Below are 19,209 nucleotides of genomic sequence, written 5' to 3'. Positions count from 1 at the left end.
GCATGAAAATCGCCACTGCTGCCCAAACCAGCATCTCATCTCTTGTGAATGTAAGCCAAAGCAAAACAAAGTTACCTGGCCTCATTTCAGGGTATGCTTAGTTAACCAGCAGTGCATCAAATTCAAAATATACCTTTATGGAATTCAAAGCGCCTGTATTATGTAGAATGATGCCTTTATGTGGTTCAGAAATATATCACACAAGACAGGCTGTATAATTAATAGCCAACTTGCTTAACATTTGAAATGAAAGAACAGAGAAAATTTTATAGTTGCTTTATTTAACAAAATTTATGCCAACTTCTCTATCTATATACATACGTGTTTCAAAATCAGAGCAGCAGACACACAAACTGTTAATGCAGGACTTTTTAATAATGCTTAAAACATGTTATGCAATGTTTTGTTTTCTGCTCATACTGACGTTAACAGATTCAAAAGTTATTCCAAAGGCTGAGTGGCATCATGTCTTCATTTTCTGGGGTGGCTTAAGAAAGAGGGATGGAACTTTTGAGGGTTAATACATTGTGTTCAGTTTAGCTTAACCAAGAGCACTTGGCCCATGAGTGGGGCTCACAAAGTGTTTTGGACTGGGGATAAAAACTTGAGTAAAACAGAATCTATTTTGAGTATACTTTTTTAAAAAAAATTCACTGTCATATCATAAATATAACAATGTTGTCTCATTTCTTATCCCCCAAAGAAAACCTATTTTAAAAAATAAGTTAGAAATGATTTTAGTAGTAAGTACTATGAGTAACATTTACTGAGTAGAGACCCTTCAAAATCAAGGTAAGAAAGAGTAGACAAATACTCAACACAGTTCTGCCCCTACCTTCTCCAATTTTGTTCATTTCATGACATTAAGCTACATGTTAACAAGCTATTTTCTAAAGTTCTTTATATAGGGAAGACAGCCATTTTTTGCTTTCTCATTTTTTTTTTTATGACTTCCAGGAGCCCTCTGAATTCCTTACAAAGTACTGTAGTTCTGGAAATCTCAAAAAGCCTAGCTACATATTCTACTCACAAAATTTTCCTCTGTACAAGTACATAAGCTGAGTTTTAGGTAATACTTGAAAAACAGTTGATGCTGCAAAGTGTAAATGTTTCATGTTGACACTTAACACTCTGACCTGATTCATGGTTATCTTTCCTGAAAGGTCATGGTCTAGCCTTTCAGGAAAGATGCTACTAAGCAGTGAGGTATAGAAGGAGAAAAATAATAAAGCACAGCCTTTTCTTCACCTCTCAACACCTTAAGAGCCTTCTTTCATGATGGGGGCTGGGGTGGGGAGTGAATAACAGATCTACGCATGGATAAAACTTAAGAATGCTCTCCTTTATGTACTGAAGCGGTACACACAATCCAGTTCCCAAAAAGCACCATCTAGAAATGCACCGGGACTAAATACTGTACTGCAATGATCCACCGGGGTTTCTACTCCCATTTGTTCATATAAATCAGACCCATCACTTACTGTGCTTTCATTTTCTAAAAATGAGATCAGACCATTATAAAAATGTACTTCCAAAATAAATTATTTCTAGAATATAAAATGTTTTATATTTTTCCAGCCCACGTAACTTCATTATAAAATAGGAAATCAGAAAATTAGCTACTGCAAGTTTTCATATGGTAAAAAATATATGTGTACACATATATATATATACACATATAAAAAACCCAAGTTTTAAATTTCAATAAAAACTAACCAATTAATCAACTTAATGATCATTAAACTATACACAAGCCACGTTGAATATCTGTAATGAGAACCAACTACAAAGAATTACAATCTGATGTATCAGAGGATAATCTAAGACTTTCCCACGTGGAAAGAAAAATCAGGAAGTCTCTTAACTGACTACCCAACACAACAGAAATCTCACTCACGCCTTTCTCAGATGTAACAGCCCCCAGTTTCATTCGCTGCCCTCAATTCCCTAAGGAAGGAGTCTTTAAAAGGGAGGAAAACACGTGAGTTGGGGCTGCTTTGTAGCTGTGCTGTGTGTGCTCTGCGTTATGGTTGGTTCCCCGCTGGGTGGGCAAGGGAGGCCTAGAACCCAGCCTGAGCTGCTTTTGTCAAGCCATCCATCTGCCCAAGCAGCCGCAACGGTGCAGAGGGTGGGCTTTTTTCTAGTGCACAGGAAGGTGCTGTGGAGACCAGCACCAGTCCTGACTCCTGCTGGCGGAGGGGTAGCTGGAGTGTTCTTGGAGCTGCTTCCCAGGGAAGGTGAGCAACAGGGAAAGCCTGACTGCGGCTGAGATAAATTAGAAGCAGGTTGGTAGCACTGATGAAAACCAGGGACAGTGTTCCTATAAGCTTAACAGAGGTGGTGGGAGGTGTTCATTTTGTTGATTCTTGCCTGTTTTTAGTATTTTCATCAGGGAAAACCTTAAGGGGCCTCAAGCAAGGGAAAGGGACAGGTGAGCAGGGAAGCTATCTCATTTCACAGGAGGGCCTGTTCAGAAAACCCACCAAGGGAGAGCAGGATAAGACCTGGCAGGGGTGGGGAACAGTGTCTGTGATCCACTGGTGATGAAGGAAGAAAGAAAACTGTGTGCAAGTTCCACCCGTGGTCTGCGATGAGTTCCCAAATGAAAACTGATAGTCTCATTAAAGCTACAACTTTCGTCACAATCCTATCTATCTTGATTTGTCTCCCCAAACTTTATCTCTGTTGAAAGATGCCTGTTCATTCACATTTTAAATTGATGACTTACTTGACTTTTGTGAGAGTGGTAAGGGCAAACAGGAGATAATTTTAGATATTCTCCCTCTGTGACCCTTTCTTCTCCTTTTTTTCCCCCCAAAAGGCACATTCCCTCCCCAGCTGTCATAAATCAAGGTATTTAAAAATAAAGCAAAAGCCTGAAAATGTTCCTTTCTTCCCCTAACAACACCTGCTGTTGTAGTAAATTCAGGCCAACCTTTGGAATTATTCTTTAAAAGGGTCAACAAAAGCCCACCTCTCTGTGCTACAGAGAACACTTAGCAACACTGCAGAGTGGGTGAGGGATTTAAAAGAAGGGCCACTTTTCTATAACCAAACTTAAGATAACTAACAAAGTAGAAAATATACTTTCCATTATGTACCAAATATTCAGGAGATGAGTTAATGCAAAAAAAAAAAAATAAGTGGATGTGTACACCAAGACCTGGGTTTAATTCTTCAGTAGCATTTTGTTATATAAAGAGCATGTGTAAAACATTCTAAACTTGCCCCTCCGAATGGATTAAAATGATTTTTATCTATGCAGAAAAAGGTTGCTGACCAAAGGGAAGTCTCAGATCCCACTGAAAATCTGTTCAAAGTTTCCCTTCGCCCCAGACAAATGCACACACGTGAATCTGTGTGCACTTCCTCGGGGGCCACAGACACCTTCTGATGTCCAGTCACCAGGCTCAGACGCCAGGCTCTCCACATTCCCAGGAAGACCTGAAGACTGAACCAACCTCCCATCCCTGCAGTCTGTATTATCCTAGAGTCAGGGAGGGACACAAAACCAAGCAAACCAAACCAGAATCAATTAAAAGTAAGAAAAACAATTTTCTTCCAAGAGCAATTTTTCACTTATTTGCCCTTGGAAGAAAGAACATCCCAATCTCTAGTTGCTTCTATTAAATGCCGTTGGCCATGACTCATCCACTCTTCCTGGTCTTCGTAGAGCCGTCCACAAAACCAGCACTTAAATATACACTGTGATGAGTCATCGGGCAAGGAATCCACCACCTGGTAGTTGTTTTTATGAACTTTTTTAAGTTTCATTTTCAACATCATTTGCCTTTTTATCTGATTGGCTTCCTCCACATTCTGGTAGGTCAGCCGGACATGATGCCGCCTGATGCCTAACTGACACCTAGTCCTCTCTGATAGGACCACTTTGAGGACGTTGCCTTTGTACTTGTTTATTACCTTCATCACATTGGATACTTCTGGTGAGTCGACATCAGGATGGTTTAACACGATGACAGGCTGGTTCCGACGGGGGCATTTGATCAACTGGTCTGGTTTAGCTGCTATCAGTCGAAGTTGTCTTGCAACCTGAAAAATGGAAGGATCCCTGAAACAGCGGCTGGGATCAGCCTGAATTTTGCTTTTCTTCTTGGATGAGTTGACTTGTTTGGTTTTATTTTTACTTACAGGAAGACTTCTGGAAAACAGTTTCCCTTGCTTACTTATTTCACTGCTTCCTTGCTGTCCATGCAGGAGTCCAGTTTTTTTAACCATGGTGCTACAATTTGCACTCTCTTTTCTTGATTTAGCCCAAAGAGATAGATCATGATTCTGGGACATGTCTACCGACCCACTTTCACTTGTCGAAGACTGTAAGTCCAAGTCTGTCTGTTTCACTGGGCAGAACGGAATGGGTTTTATTAACTGTGTCTCACTGCAGGGGATGCTGACAGGTGCTTCACATGTAGCCTCTATAACGTGGGAATTCTCAGAGGAATTAAGAACCCTCAGCACAGCCCCCTTCGGGATCAATACTGGAGGAGCCAAATGTGGCTTCCTGGCTACTCCGCTTTCGGTTTTCCCACTGCTGCCTTCTACAAGGTGCGGATATATCTGCTGATGAGTAAGCTGTCCATTAACACCAACGTCATCCTGAGGTTTCGGGAGAGTACCTGCAGAATAGCCAGTGCTGGTAAATGACACGTTAATTTCCTGAATACCTTCAGAGGCAGCTTTCGAAGTGACCTTAGATGCCTTCCCTACAGAACGACGATGTGCATTACTTGCAGCCAAAGATGAAGGCTTGCCACAGGATTCAATTAACTGGGCTATCTTTCTGCGCAAGAGTTCAATTGACTTTATTTTGGACGTTGAACTATTCCACTTAACGCCCTCAGGGACGTTTTCAGATCCAGAGCTCAGAGAAAACACTGATGAGATGACTGGGCCTTCGAAGGAGTCATTAGCCTTTACAGAATTCTTTAAATCCAAAGGTTTATCCCCAGACTGTTGAGGTCTGATTCCATCTTCTCCCGTTACGTTTATGTGTAAATACTCACTTTTATGTTGAGAGGAAATCTGGCCAGTATTTGCAACTGCCTTGTGTTCCTGTGTCTGGTTATCTTTCAGCTTCCTATTAGGGGGAACCATTTTTACAGGAAAACTGATCTCATTTCTAGATTCCACGTCCTTTTTACTTAGGGGCAGTGAGTCCTTTTCTCCAGAGAAGGAAATGGTTGCAGGCGATGCAGCAAGAGGAAATAACTGCTGTGAGTCACTGTGTAAATTTCTTCTATCTTCAGTAAAAGAAAAGGCAGCTTTATATGGAAAAGAGTTTGACGTAGTTCCAAGACCACTTAAAATACCATTTTTTATTAGAGGTGATGGAGAATGACCTTTTAAGGCAATGGAAGGAAGAGCAGTTCTTTGTGGATATGTATAACCTTTTTTCTGCAAACCCTCAACTCTATCAGGGTTGAGAAAGGATCCTCCACCACTGCACACGCTAGAATTTGAGGTGAAAAAGTCATAAGACCTTACCCACTTCACGTTTTTAAGTTGTTTCTGAACTGATGATTGAAGATTATTGATGCCTGCAAGTTTTCCAACATTCCCTTCGATCATCAGTGACTTTGTTTGTTCTGCAGAAGCCATTTTTTCCTGTTCGCCTGAATCTTTCTCTTTAGTCACATGTTCAGAATTACCTCCATCACCCCCACCAGCGGCAAGGCAATTACTTTCTTCCAGAGGAAACAGTTTCAGCACAAGCTGCTGTGTTCCATTGACAACCTTCACATCTATCAACTGGGCCAAACAGTTTGCAGGGATGATTAGTTCCGCTGGTGCCACAACCGTTAATGGCATTCCCGGCTGAACAGGCTCTTTTGCAGGGGATAACACTTCCACCTCCACACTTTTGTTCTCAAACAGGTTGACTTCACTGGGCTCTGACAGCGTCACTTTATTTGGAATGCACACGACATCTTTTTGGTACTCCTTTGATTCAGGTAATAACATTATGTTGTGCATTCTGTCTTTATTTGAATGGAGGGAGAACGCTGAAAGCTGATCTGACAAGTTATTTTGAAATGCAGTCCTTGGACTGGAAGCTTTTAAAAGCTCTGGGTTTTGCTTGGAGGCACTGATTCTTTTTGGCTCCAGCTTGGCAATGGTTTTGGGCAGCCGTTTCCCCCCAGCCTTCTCGTGGACTCTCTTCCTGTGTTTGACAATGTAGTCATTTCTAATAGCACCATAGTCACAATACTCACATTGATAAGGGAAAATGCCTGTGTGTTTCACCAAGTGCCTCTGAAACTCCCCTTTAGTGTAGGAAATGTAGCTGCAGTGAGAACAAATGAATTTAATCTCTTCATGTTGAAGTGTGTGCTTTTTGTACTGCAGAGGGTCCTTCGTGGAAAATCGACATTTATCACAATAGTATTTGCCTGGCTTAAAGTTCCTTACCCTAAATTTGTTATTGACAGAACTTGAGATGGTTTCTGGTTTATTTCCTATGTGAGTAGCACTGTGATTATTCACAAAATGGAAATGGGGAGGGGCCACACCTAGGCTGCATTTGAAGCAAACATATTTGTCCTCCTTTTGGCTTTGGCCAGTATCCTTTTTCAGATCCTGAAGCGGAATCTTGTACACACTTTTACACTTTACGCATGTAGCAACGGTCATCGTGGCAGCCTCTGCCTCAGAGACTTGATACAAAAGAGTCTGAGCTTCTTGTCTATCTGGGCGAGTCGCTCGATTAGCATTAGGCTGTTTGGGTGACATGGTCAAGGAACTGTGTCCGTCATCCACTTGTGTAGTCCATAACTGCTGTCCACTATCCTTCATCTTCTTCATTTGCATTTCTAAAAAGAGGCCATTGAAATCCAGAAAGACATGATAAAACTCTTAGGAAGCATCCTTCAGTATACTTTGTAGCTGGCTTCCCAGGAACGTATTATCTTTTTTCACAAACCACCAGAGTAGGTCATGATCCCAAAATATGACTGTTTCCAATTCTCTGATATTCCAGGCAACACTAAAGGGGAAAAAATGATATCACAAAGCATCATTAATACTTGAACTTAAGGTTTAGCTAACGTATTTCCAAATTTACCCTAATATTTCAGTGATCTTGGGGATTTTATGCTAAATCTTGACCTACTATCTTGAAATACAGTGATACACAGTACAACAGAACTGGCAAATAACCAGCCTAAACTGAAAACATTTTCAAATTCCGCCCCTCTAAAAGTCATTACTTTAGGCCAACCATAAACATAGATATACTGGGGTAATCATGGCAGTCATTCAGAATAGCCTTTGCTGAGTGAGTTATTTTTAAGGGTCACTGAGAGCATTCTAGCAACTTCACAGGTGTAATTTCATAACAGCCTCACTAAAACCTTAGGAGGCTGGCATTTTAGTTTCTAAACACACAAGTTAACCAGTGGTAGAGCCAGGGTTCCCGCTCAGGTATCCATTTGTTTCTATGTTATGGGGTGGATCCCAACTCTCTCTCATGTGCCCCATTTGCTTTCACAAGTGGTAAGAAGACAATACTATCCTGACAATACTAGGTAGACAAATACTTATTCCTTCAACATCTTACTGAGCATCTATCAGGTGTCAGGCACTGTTCTAGGCGCTACAGGGCAGTGACCAGAAGCAAATCCGTCCCTCCCCTCACAATGGTACAGAGAGGGAAGACAAACTGTATATTTATTTGGCAGATGGTGGCAAGTGACTGGGGAAAAGAAACCATAAAGCCAGGCAAGGGGGACAGGGTGTAACTATGTGATGAAGTTGTAGGGCTGGGGCGTGGAGAGTCAGGAAGGGCCTCAAGAGAAGCTGATGTTGGAGCAGAGACCTCGGGGCAGCCTGGGAGGAGGGCGTTTCAAGCTGAGGGAGGGGGAAGCTCTGTGGGAAGTGGGCCTGGAGCACTTGAGTAACTGCAAGGAGGCTGAGGCTGGGGGGCAATGAGCAAGAAAGGGTGGAGGGTACTGGTCAGGGGAAGATCTATGGTGCAGCATCATAAGGATGTGGCTTCTCCCCACGTGAGGAGGAGACCCGGGGAGAGACTGGAGCAGCAACAGAACATGACATGATCTGATCTATATTCCAGCCACTGCCTCTGGCGGCTACAGGGACCGGAGTCTCAGAGGGTGAAACCATGGCAGCAAGGACACAGGGGAGGAAGAAAGGCGGCCTGGAATGCAGCTCCTGTTTTCTAGAGCCAATACCACAATATGTGTAATGCAGTGATTTGTACATAAAGATAGGTAATTATCTGTAACTATGTATTCTTTTTTCAGAATACACAGAACTAAACAAAAACCATTCCAGTTTGGGACCTGCTAAAAGCCTTTCTTTTATGACCTTAAAAAAACCACTTTCAACCTGTTGAGCCTCAGTTTTTTCATCTGGCAATAAGAATTACGGATACTTATCCAACCTCTTCCACAGTCCTGCCATGATGACTAAAACGCTAAAGAATACAAGACAACACTTTTAAAATTTTAAAACACTTCCCTGAATGTCAAGAGGCGCACAGAGGCCTCAGTAAGTGCTTGTTCAACGATGGGCAGCGATACGAATGGGAATTAGCAGCTTCCTTCTGGCACCCTGCTAACAGGCCAAGAGCTGTACAAAGTAAGTCTGAAAGGCCGACCTGGGGGAGCAGAAGGTCTTGCTGTGGGGTGGAGAGAAACAATTATTGCGTATCCAGATGTAGCATACAACCTGCCTTTAAAAACATTTTTGGAAAGCACCGTAAGAACGTACCACATTGATGACAATCTTTATTTTCTTTTGCAGTAGTATCTTTTCCTATTTTGCTTTTGCAAAAGACAGTTGCCTCCTTTCAAAAACAACTCCCAGCATGCAATCACAAGCACCTAGGGACACAATCAGACTTGCCCCACCCCAAGTGTGTATGTAATACACACCAAGTGGGCAGAGGCCTGTGGGGTTGCAAGGTGCAAACCTATCCCCTCAATGTTCAAACACACACCTATGCAGGGGGACTGTGCACAGGACAGGACATGTGGATGCCTCAAACTGCAAACTGACAGGCATGGGCAAAGACAAGGACGGTCATTTTCCTCTGTACTCCTGGTACATATACAGCAGGCAGAGCTTTCAAATGAGTCACTGGGAGAAGCTGACGCACTTCACTTTCTGGATTTGTAAACTGGCTTTAGTGAAAGGAGACAGAAGTGATACCCAGAACTTCTGCACTAATGAAGTGACCTCAAGCCAGCCACCCATTTGTATCTGCTCACTCATCTGTGCTCACATAGATGAATGCTTAGCCCTGAAGTTGCAGACTTTTTATCATCTAAAAATGCTACTATTGTCAACATGTTCAAGTGGGCATCTCCATCCTGCTAAAATAGAAGAAGCAATGGCTGCAACCAGAGCCTAAGAAAACCACTGGCCCAAGGAATGCAGAGGCTGAAAAGCAGCTTTAAGGGGATCTGGTCCAGTGGTTCCTGAATCTGGAGGAGCTGCAGAATCAGAGCTAAAATAGACATTCTTGGGCTTCATCCCAAAGCTCATGAATCTAAATCTTAGTGGGAGAGGGAAGGAGAAGAGACATTTATGGTTTGTAAAAGGACTCCATATAATTCTGATGAAAAGCCAGCATCAGAAATCACTGGTTGAAACTTCCAGCAACATTTCAATCCTTTAAAACATCTTCATCAGTTGGTCATGCAGTTGATGCTCTAATACTACCATGAGCCAAACTCCTTCTCTCTTCGGGCAGCTAATTTTATTTTCACATAGTTGTTACTGGCCAGAATTTACCCTTAAATAAAACTGAAACCAACCTTCTTGTAACTTCCTTATATCCTGACCTTGGAGCTACAAACAACTTAATCCCTGATAGACCAGTCATTAATCTGCTCCTTTCCTGTCTCAATTCTGTTCACAAGAGGTGCGTACCAGCCGATATGTACACATCTGATCTACCAGCCTCATAATCCTGAGGGAGAAGAAGAGAAGAGGAAGAAGAAGAAGAGAAAAGAAGGAAGAGAAGAAGAGGTAAGAAGGGAAAGAGGGAGGGAGGGAAAAAGAAAAGAGGGGGAGGAAAGAAAAGAAAGTAACTTACTTGCCTGGTACAACCTGCTTACCAGCTCTTTTAAAAAAAAACAATCACAAAAGGCAGTTTTGCCATTTTCTCTCCAAATCCTTTTAAAACTTGGAGGTGTCATTCCTCCTGGAACTGAAGACTTGCAATCTCAGACTGAACGATAAAATCACATACCTTAGCAAGAAGAGGAGAGCATCCTGCTGCAGGAGAACTCTCTCTAGAGAACTAACCAAGCCCGCTTGGTGCCTCGGTAATGCAGAAGCCTCCTGGTGGTGCTTCTGCAAAACCATCTCAGCAGTTATTTTGAATTAGGAATCCACAGAAACAAGTGTCAATATGAAGCATGAGGCTGTGATTAGCAAATGCAGTTTAACAGGGAGGCAAGACACTAGGCCATGACCCAATTACGTCACCTGTTTGAAAGTGCCTTCTTGGCTTTTAAACCATTCTCAAAATAACGCATGTTTCTACCTTGGTACTTCCCTCCGTCCAGGTGACAAAGATGTCAGGCTTCTTCAAAACAAGCAGACAAAGGTCTCTTTGGCCACTGCAACATGTGGAGCTAGTTGTGGGTGAAAAAGTTCTCAGATGTAGCACCCCAAGACAGCGGTAAATGGACGCAGTGGCACATAAGAACTCAGATGGCTTTGATGTTGGCATTTATACTTGGACACACCTGAGTAAATGGGCTCCCAAGACCTTGTTCCCTCCATACACCTTTCTCTCCCTGGTTCACATTCATGTACAACCACCTGTGAAGCTGGGTCCTCTTGGCAGATTACTGTCCAGTGGACTGATGACCAAGGATTACATGAAACACTGTAGATAAAGGGCCGTGTGTGTGCGAGGTGCTGGGGGCACTAATCAATCAGGATTAACACCAGTGTCGGTGATCACCTACCTTCCACACTCACAACACCTGTTACAAAACCTCTGCATCTGACCTCCTAGAACTAGAGACGTACATTTTTTAAAGTTCATTTAGGAAGGTTCTCGAAAACACAGAAAATACTTAATATTATTAACTCTGGACACAATAATAAAATAGCTACTTAATGTCAAGTTGTCTGCTTTTAAACAGCAAAAAGTGAGCTTTTTAACGCAGAATTATCTCCAGCATCAGACAAAGGCGGCTTCCACACACAGAGAGGAGGGGCACAATGTGTGACAAATGTGCTTCCTCTAGACTGAGTCTTTTCTGGGGAAAAAGCCTAAGGGCAGCATCCACTACTGGTGGGTTTTCCTTCTGCCTCTGAGCTTACCTGACCTGGTTTCTTAAAAATTTATCATGGGGACAGATGGAGAAAAACAGTTTGTTAGAAACCAGTGACATTTAGGGCTATAAAAATCATGAAGGTTGTGTAAGTTTTTATTAAAAAGGAAGCATTTGACTTCTAAATACCGAAAACATCAAGTGCTCAACAGAATCAGAAGAGCAGTAAGCAGGAAAATAGTGTTTAAAGCTACAGATTGCGGAGTCAGATTACAGGGTTTCAGATCCCAGCCCCATTGCCTTCTAGATGTCTGACCTGGAGCAAACCGTCTGAATCCTCACCTGTAAACCAGACAATAACAGCACCTACCTCACAAGGTTGTCTTAAGGATTAAATGGGACAGTGTGACTATAAGTGCTTATGTAAGTTACTTACACATAAAACTATTAAGAGTATTCTTCTCCCTTTTTTATGAAGAAAATAGAAGAAATAATGCCTATCACATAATTAGTCCAAGGGGCTAAAATACAGGCTTCTTTGCTGCCTGGGAATTGCTTTTTCTGGAATACACAGTGAATCTCATTTTATAATTTTAAATATAGTTGCTTGGCTGTACAGTCTAAAAGATAATTTTATCTAAAAGATAATTCTAAATAATATCTAAAAGATAATTACCTCTAGGGCCAAACCATCCACCTTGCCTTAGTGGCAAAGGGGCCAACAGGTGATTATAATCACCATGGAAAAGATGCTTTAACTACAAGAGTGCTCATTACAACTTAGGTTTACATATAATCTACTGATAGTTACCGAACGACCTTTTCCTCTCCAAGCCCAGTTGAACTGTGAATTACCCCTGTAGCAAATGAATGTGTCCCCACACCAGATGTTAATGAGAAAAGTTTAAAAAAAGTGGCTGGACAATTGAATCATGTGCATGCTACATGGATCATCACATCCAGCTTTTGTTCATGAGAGATGCCCAGCAAACTCAGCAAATTTTAGTTGACTGACTGTATCTTTTGGACATTGAAGCAAATTTAGGAAGCTCTTCCAGAAATCTTTGCATTGTGGCTTCTACCATATCCACGGCTAGGGCAGGAATGTATAGCTGCTCCACCCATGAGGAGCAGAGGGAAAATGGAGTTGGCAGGTTTGTCGTTTAAACTCTGATTCTGCCCCTTATTTGCTGGGTCCTTAAGCAAGTGATTTCTCTCTACTTATCGTCAGGAAAGGAAATAGGCTTTAATATCATCAAACTTAGAGGGTAATCAGGAGAAGCAAACTAGGATCATGCATGCAAAGCCCTCAGTCTGATGGCACATGCACTCCAAAATTCTCTCTGCTCCTTTTGTCTACTTAGCCACAGATAGCAAAGGCTAGTCTAACTAACGTTTCCTAGTAACCAAAATTTTAAAACATTCTACCCCTAAATGACCATTAGCATGTAAACGAGTGATACCTGATCAGTGAAACAATGCAACATTAGGTATGTAAACTGCCAACGTTTCTCAAGTTAGTATTTAAGAAGAAACGGTTGCCTCACTCAGCGAGAACTTTTCCAGACAATTACAAAGAATCAGAATTGAACTGAATGGTAAATAGATCTAAACAATGAAAAACATCAATGAAGTATTTTCTTTTTGCTAATGTATCTTGCACTTGAAATGACTGAACTGAAAACTGATGGCCGTCTTGATGGCAAAAAATACTTCCAAATGTTGCTGACAAATGTACACCTTTGAGATCTTAGATTTCCTTCTGAAACCAAGTGTAATGCTTGCAGCACACAAAGAGGCAAGAAGGCTGAACAAGAGCCCCTGTTCTGATTCCTCAGCTTTCCAGATGAAAAGTGCAATAGAGTGAAAAGAGCAATCACCTTGGGGTCTCAGGAGCAAGGTTTGAAACCAACGTTTTTGACTTAGAAGCCGTGTCATTCTGGACTCAACCTCTTTGAGCCTGAGTTTCCTCACTTGTAAAATGGGAATAATGCCTGATTTACATGGCTGATGTGAGGAAATGGTATAATGCAGCTAGCAGGTAGCCTTATGCTCGGCAGGCAAACTACATGTTTTGACAACAAATAAGTCAACATTTTTCTGTTTAAGATTCCTTCCAATGTAGAAGAGTCCAGTAATCCCAGAGAAGCAGAATCTTACTTTAACAAACGAGCCTAATGAGATAAAGGTCTCTCTGGCTGAGTGCTCTGGCTGGAGATGAGGATCTTCTCTCCCACCCTCCAGTCTACAAAGGGAGTTACCTTGGGACTGAATGACACTTCTGAGCACGTGAACTGGAACTACACCAGAGAACAAAGGAAGTTTTTATTATAGCTTTTTTTTAATAGTTTAAATAAGAGACAACATTTCTAAAGAAAGAACATGACTAGTGTTAGAGTTTTTAAAGTCTAAAACTTACAGTTCTATACATGGAAAAAAATTTAAGAGGCAAATATGCTCTTGTTAGCATTTTTGAAAAAAGGTAAAAACAAGGTAGTACTACAAAAGCAATATTACAAAATTCTATGTTATTAAACACACCTAGTAACTTCAGGCCTCTAAAGGTGATAAAAATGAAGGACAAATGTGTCTTTGTACTACCCCCCCCCACTTTTGCCTTAAAATCAAAATTTTGTAGAAGAAATGGAGCAAGAGTTTAATAAAAACTATAATTAAACAAAGAAGAATTGAGATAATTCTAAATCAGTGATTCTTAACCTTGGCTGAATTAAGGTAATCAACTTGTCATAATATGTTCAGGATGTTAAACTTATTTAAAGAGGTCCCTATGATGTTTAGTCACCCTCCTGCACAGAGAATTTACCTGGGGAGCTTTAAAAATAATGATGCCTGGGCTCCACTGTGTGGGGTGGAAGGCTTTGGGAGTTTTAAAACTTCCCAGGTGGTTCTAATGTGCAGCCAAGGTTGAGAATCACTACCGGACATTACAGGTGGAGAGGAGCATATGGGGGAATGGCCAGGGCCATTATCAGCACTCCTATGCAATCTTTTATATACCAATCCAATCCACCCTTGGGTGCCTGGAGGGGAGGCAAGGCCACTGCCTTGAACTGTAGTGGTGTGAGCAGGCAGGGAGACTCTGGCTCCTACCCTTGCTTATTAGCCATTTGACCTTGGAAACATCATCACTGATGCTGTCTGTGGAGTGTGTAAGGGCAGTAACCACTCTGCAGATTCTTGGAAACTGAAATGCGCCTGGCATGGTGTGAGTACAATGGGCATGAGCCAGGGCTGTTTACCCGACACCCGCCGCAGGCTGCTGTCTCTAAGGAGTGTGATCAGGAGATGGAGAGAGGGGAACGGGTGGTTTCAGTAAAGTGGTAAATGCTACACTAGTGACCTGATCGGGATGCTCTCAGTGGCTGGCTGTGTTGCCAATCCTGGAGCACCGTGGCCCAAGTCAGGTGGAAGGGGTGTGTGAGAAGGCAGATTCATACATTACATCCATTACTCCTCAAAGTACCAATTACCTCCAATTACCTGCTTCTTGTAAGATCTGGAGATACTGTGGCTTTTCTGAGGTCATGGAGTTGGTCAGCTGGCATCTAGACTAAATTCTGTGTTTTCTGCTACCCTGCTGTGTGAGGGCTGTGAACTGCAGTCATAGTTGGGCACTGTTCTTACTGCCTGCCCGGAGCCACTGAGCTGCTGACTGAGTCAAAAGCACGGAGAGTCCCATGGGCTCTTCCTTCTCTTCTCAGGCACCGAGTCCCAGCCGGTGTCAACCTCAGGCCCTGGCATAGGCTTCTACGCTCAGAACCCTGGGAGGCAGCAAGGCAGCGCACAAAGGGCCCTGCAACAGAAGCCAGACACTTGGGTTTAAGTGTTGGGCCCGTGTAGCCTTGGTTTCTTCATGCACTTTTCTAGAAAATAAGGGGAATGAGCCCCCAAAGTGCTTCTCAAGCAAGGGAGCTTGAAAGAAAAGGAAAGAAAGGCTTCCCAGGACTCAGGTGAATGAATGAATCAGATTGTCCTTTTGCTGGGGTGGGCTCAGGGCCTGTGCCTTAAATTCTTCGCAGGTGATTCTGATGCCTCCCCACTCCCCACCCTATGATGAGGATGTCTCCATCTGGGGGGCTCTAGCCACTTTCACTCCCAGGATGGAACATGGAGATTGTAGCTGGCCAAGTCTGAATATGTGAACAAAGAAAATGCAGTCTATGCCTGGCAGCTTGAGAACAATCAAGACTGAGAAACATCACCGGTGAGGACCCTGTTTATCACAGTCAACAGCACAGGGCTTGGTCACACAAGGCACTCAATGAGCACTGGCTGAATGGAGTCAATGAATGAAAGAAACATCAGCCTTCCTGGCGACAATAACAATGTTCTTTGTTCTTTTTTTTCCTCTTAAACTGGTCCAGATCCCCTTCCTTTAAAGCAAATAGACCAGTAGACAGATGTGTGTTTTTTAATTGCTATTACTGGATTTTTAAAAATCAGGGAGGAGGCCCAATAAATAAAATAATGCCTTCCTTTGTCTGTTTTCACAACGCACCTTACAATGAATGTTTAACAGCACAACAAAACTGGATACCTACAAAAGTGTTATTTTACAAGGCTATGTTAGATCCAAGATTAAGAAAGAAAAAAAAATTAAAAAAATGCATCCTAGGTTAAAGATAACGTCGATATAACTTAAAAAAGCCAAACATTTGTATTCTACCTAAATAGACTATATTGGGATATTGGTTTTTAAATCGCCAATTGCTGGGCCAGTATCTCCTGCTGTGCACACACATCAGGGGTTGGAATGAACTTTGCATACCTGACTCAGACAGAGATAAAGAAATACATTCTGATTCTCTCTGCTCTTTTATAGGAAGTACTGCCTGCTCCTGGAGACCACGGTTTTCTCACTCTTGGTGACTTCAATTCTAAGCTTAAGGGATAATGTTTAAGGGATCCAACACAACAGTTGAGCTGTGTAGACGTTTGTTTTTAATCAGGACACAGTGCTCAGTATTTCACTTTCTAATTTTTCATGTTAGGTTGATCAACTGTTCATTATCCCAGTTTTTAAAATCAAGCGTATTTTCACGGGATACACGGAATAACCAACATATATAGAGGAATTTAAGTGTTTTCTTTCATTCTCTCCTTTGGCTTTCCCTTTCCGATTTAGGCATTTTCATTCTTTTGCACCCTGCGTGGTTTCCTGGCCTCAAACTGCCCAAGGACCCCAAGGCAACAAGATAAAAGGGCAGCTGAGATGGGGGAGATCCCACAAAGAGTGACATCAGCATTTAGAACCGAGTCACACCTTCATCTTTATCCTCCCTTTACACCCTCACCACCAAAAGATGGACAAGCCCATCCCCGGGCACATGCCCCAAAACTCCCAAGGAAAGACAATGCCAGTCTGGTTTTCAAGTTTATTGTTGGCACACACACCGACGGTACACGTTATCCAAGGCCGTCCACGTCTCACAGCGCGGCTGCTAGGAAGGGAAGGCGCGGATACAGTGGGTTTACAGCCTCGTCCCCAGGGGTCGTCCGGGCCCCTTCCAGGGATCGCAGGGGTTTCTTCTAACCACTGAAAACCGGACCACGTCAACGCTGACCTCCTAGGCCCTCAGGAGGCTTTAAAAATGGCCTCCTGACGACACTTCCTGCTCGGAGCCGACCGGTAGGAACTCTCCCAGGAGATGCATCATTTAAAACGCTGGGGGCGGGCGGAGGAGGCCGGGCTCGGCGGCTCCACACCGGCCGTCCCGCAGCCCGGACGCCGCCGCCAAGGGTCGCGACCCGGCGCATTCGGGGCGAGCCTACAGGGTCGCGGCCACGGCACAAAGGCGGTCGAGCGGGGGTCGCCGGCTGCGCACCCGCCGCCACCCCCGGACCCCGAGGTCCGTACTCCCTGTCCCCGGCCCGGCGAGAGCCCCCTGCCGGGCGTCCCCTCCCCCCACCCCCGGCCCGGCGCCCCCTCCCCTCCCCTCCAGGCCGCCGCCCTCTCTTCCGCACCCAGCCCGGGGCCCGCTGCCGAGACCCGTCTGCCCCGGGGCCTCCTGCCAAGACGCCGGCCGGCGGCTCGGGCACGCGGGGCCGAGTCCCGCACCACCTGGCCCCGGCTGCCTGCCCGGCGCGGCCTCGTCCTGTCCTTGCCCCGCACGGCCCCGCGCCACCCCTCCGCACCCCGGCCCCGCCTGCCCCGCGCACGCGGACCCGGCACCCTAGTCCTCCCACTCAGCCACTCACCGAGCCGGGTCCGGGTCCCGGGAAGGGGCGTCTACACCGCCGGCCGCAGGCCACCGCTGCCGCCTCCGCGGCCGCCCGCTGTAGGTCCCTACTCGGGGGGCGGAGCCTGGCGGCGCCGCGCGTGCGCAGTGTGCGTGCAGAGGCTCGTCTGGAGCGCAGCTGGCGCCCGAGGTCCCTAAAGCTGCGCCCGCCCTCACCAGGTTTCAGCGCGGCGCGGAGCCCAAGACCCAGCCGAGCCCTGGTCCTGGACTCAGAGCTCGCCCGAACGCGTCCACATCCACTGCGCACAATGTCCATGCTTGGCCTGGATGTCCGCAAGCTCCGGGGCCTCCCTGCAAAAGAACTGATTCTGCTTCCATTGTTGGCCCAGCAGAGCGGTGGTGGGCCCCTGCTGTGTGCCCGCGCTGGGTCCAAGCGGAGGGGGTCTTTGCTCCCTGGCCTTGTGGAGCTTAAAGTCCAGGAGCAGAAAAGGAGCTCAGATCTCCAGCGTCCAAATTCTTTCTCTTTTGAAAGCAGCAGTGAACGAAATGACCTTGAAGACTCAGGTTCGAATCCCAACTCTCCTGACTCCTTTACAAGCCTGCGCGACCTTGGGCGAGGAAGTCCTCTGACCTCTCGGAGTCTCAATATTTTCACTTTTAAAGGTGGGGGAAGATCAGACCTGAAGCCCAGAGCCTTATTTACCACGTAGGTTGTTTCGAGGGTCAGACGAGACAGTGATTGTGGGAGAACCTGGAGATGGAGTGAGCTTACGTAATGCCACCATTTTCTCTTGCTTCTTGGACTCTAGTACCGTGTGTGGGGGGAACCACTCCCCCTTGCTCACTTTCGACCTTCCAGAAGGAAAATATACCTAGAATAGACCCCTCCCTAAGGAAAAAAGTGGACCGCATTGCTAGAGTCCCCCTACTCAGTGACTCGGATGCCGCTCCCTACAAAATGCAATTTCTTCCTATTAAGAATAGATTATGGCAGAGGAGAGAAGTTTCTTCAGGAAAAACAGCCAAAAGTTTATTTCAAGGCTCCGGAAGGAGCAAGGCTGGTTTCCAGCACCTTCCTGTCGGAGGCCAGAGGTCAGGGTGCATAGACATGGGCCAGATGCAGGAAGGAGATGCAGGGCTGGGACAGTTTTTCAACACGGAGAAGTGGAGTTCAGGATGACAGTGCCAGCCACAGGACCAGCAGTGGACAAAAATGCCCACCACTGAAATAACAAGAGCTGGGCAGAGAGAATGACAACCCAGGGATGGAACACCGACACCAGGTCTAACCCCTGTGCTATGCTGCCATAGTCATTGCTGATAAGGGCGCTTCCTGGTTCTCTATCTCCTAGGGCTCAGAGAAGCTAGTGGAGCTCTTCTCGGAAAATTACACTTATGTCCAGTTCATAACAGAGAGAATGGAGCAGAGAGTTCAAAGTCACCCTCAAGAGTGCGGTGGGTTTGGGAAGGGCATTGAGAATCTAAAATGGCCACTGCCTGAAAATCTCTGGTGGCAAAATGAGCCAAATCAGAAAAACTGTTAATTTTAAGCGTTAGAAAAATTTTTCTTGAAATTTAGCCCAAATCATTGCCTCTCCGTGTAACATACACTCATGCATTACAGTTCTGCCCTCTTGAGTCACATAGAACTGACAAAAGAGTACCTCTGGATCTCCTGGAAATGCCTCTGGAGTTAGAGCTGGTTATACATTTCGAGCACACACAAGTTGTGAGCTTGC

At 44.6% G+C, this 19,209-nt stretch overlaps 1 protein-coding gene across 1 annotated transcript; it reads right to left on the bottom strand.

Annotated features, from left to right (window-relative positions):
* Positions 1-262: 262 nt before the first annotated feature.
* On the bottom strand, positions 263-17,570 carry ZNF518B (zinc finger protein 518B). Its single transcript, XM_060148511.1, has 2 exons — positions 17,490-17,570; positions 263-7,000 (listed from the first exon to the last, which is right to left on the bottom strand). The coding sequence occupies exon 2, from the start codon at positions 6,823-6,825 to the stop codon at positions 3,580-3,582; it is 3,246 nt and encodes a 1,081-aa protein (XP_060004494.1). The 5' UTR covers positions 6,826-7,000; positions 17,490-17,570; the 3' UTR covers positions 263-3,579.
* Between the last annotated feature and the right edge of the window lie 1,639 nt (positions 17,571-19,209).

Source organism: Lagenorhynchus albirostris, chromosome 4 (genome assembly GCF_949774975.1).
Source record: "Lagenorhynchus albirostris chromosome 4, mLagAlb1.1, whole genome shotgun sequence".
In the NCBI taxonomy this organism is placed as follows: domain Eukaryota; kingdom Metazoa; phylum Chordata; class Mammalia; order Artiodactyla; family Delphinidae; genus Lagenorhynchus; species Lagenorhynchus albirostris.
The sequence above is the reverse complement of the archived record's forward strand: the minus strand, read 5'-3'. Positions and strand labels throughout refer to the sequence as shown.

Excerpts from the sequence above, each read along its gene's own strand:
- ZNF518B (XM_060148511.1), bottom strand. The coding sequence starts at position 6,825 with ATGCAAATGAAGAAGATGAAGGATAGTGGACAGCAGTTATGGACTACA.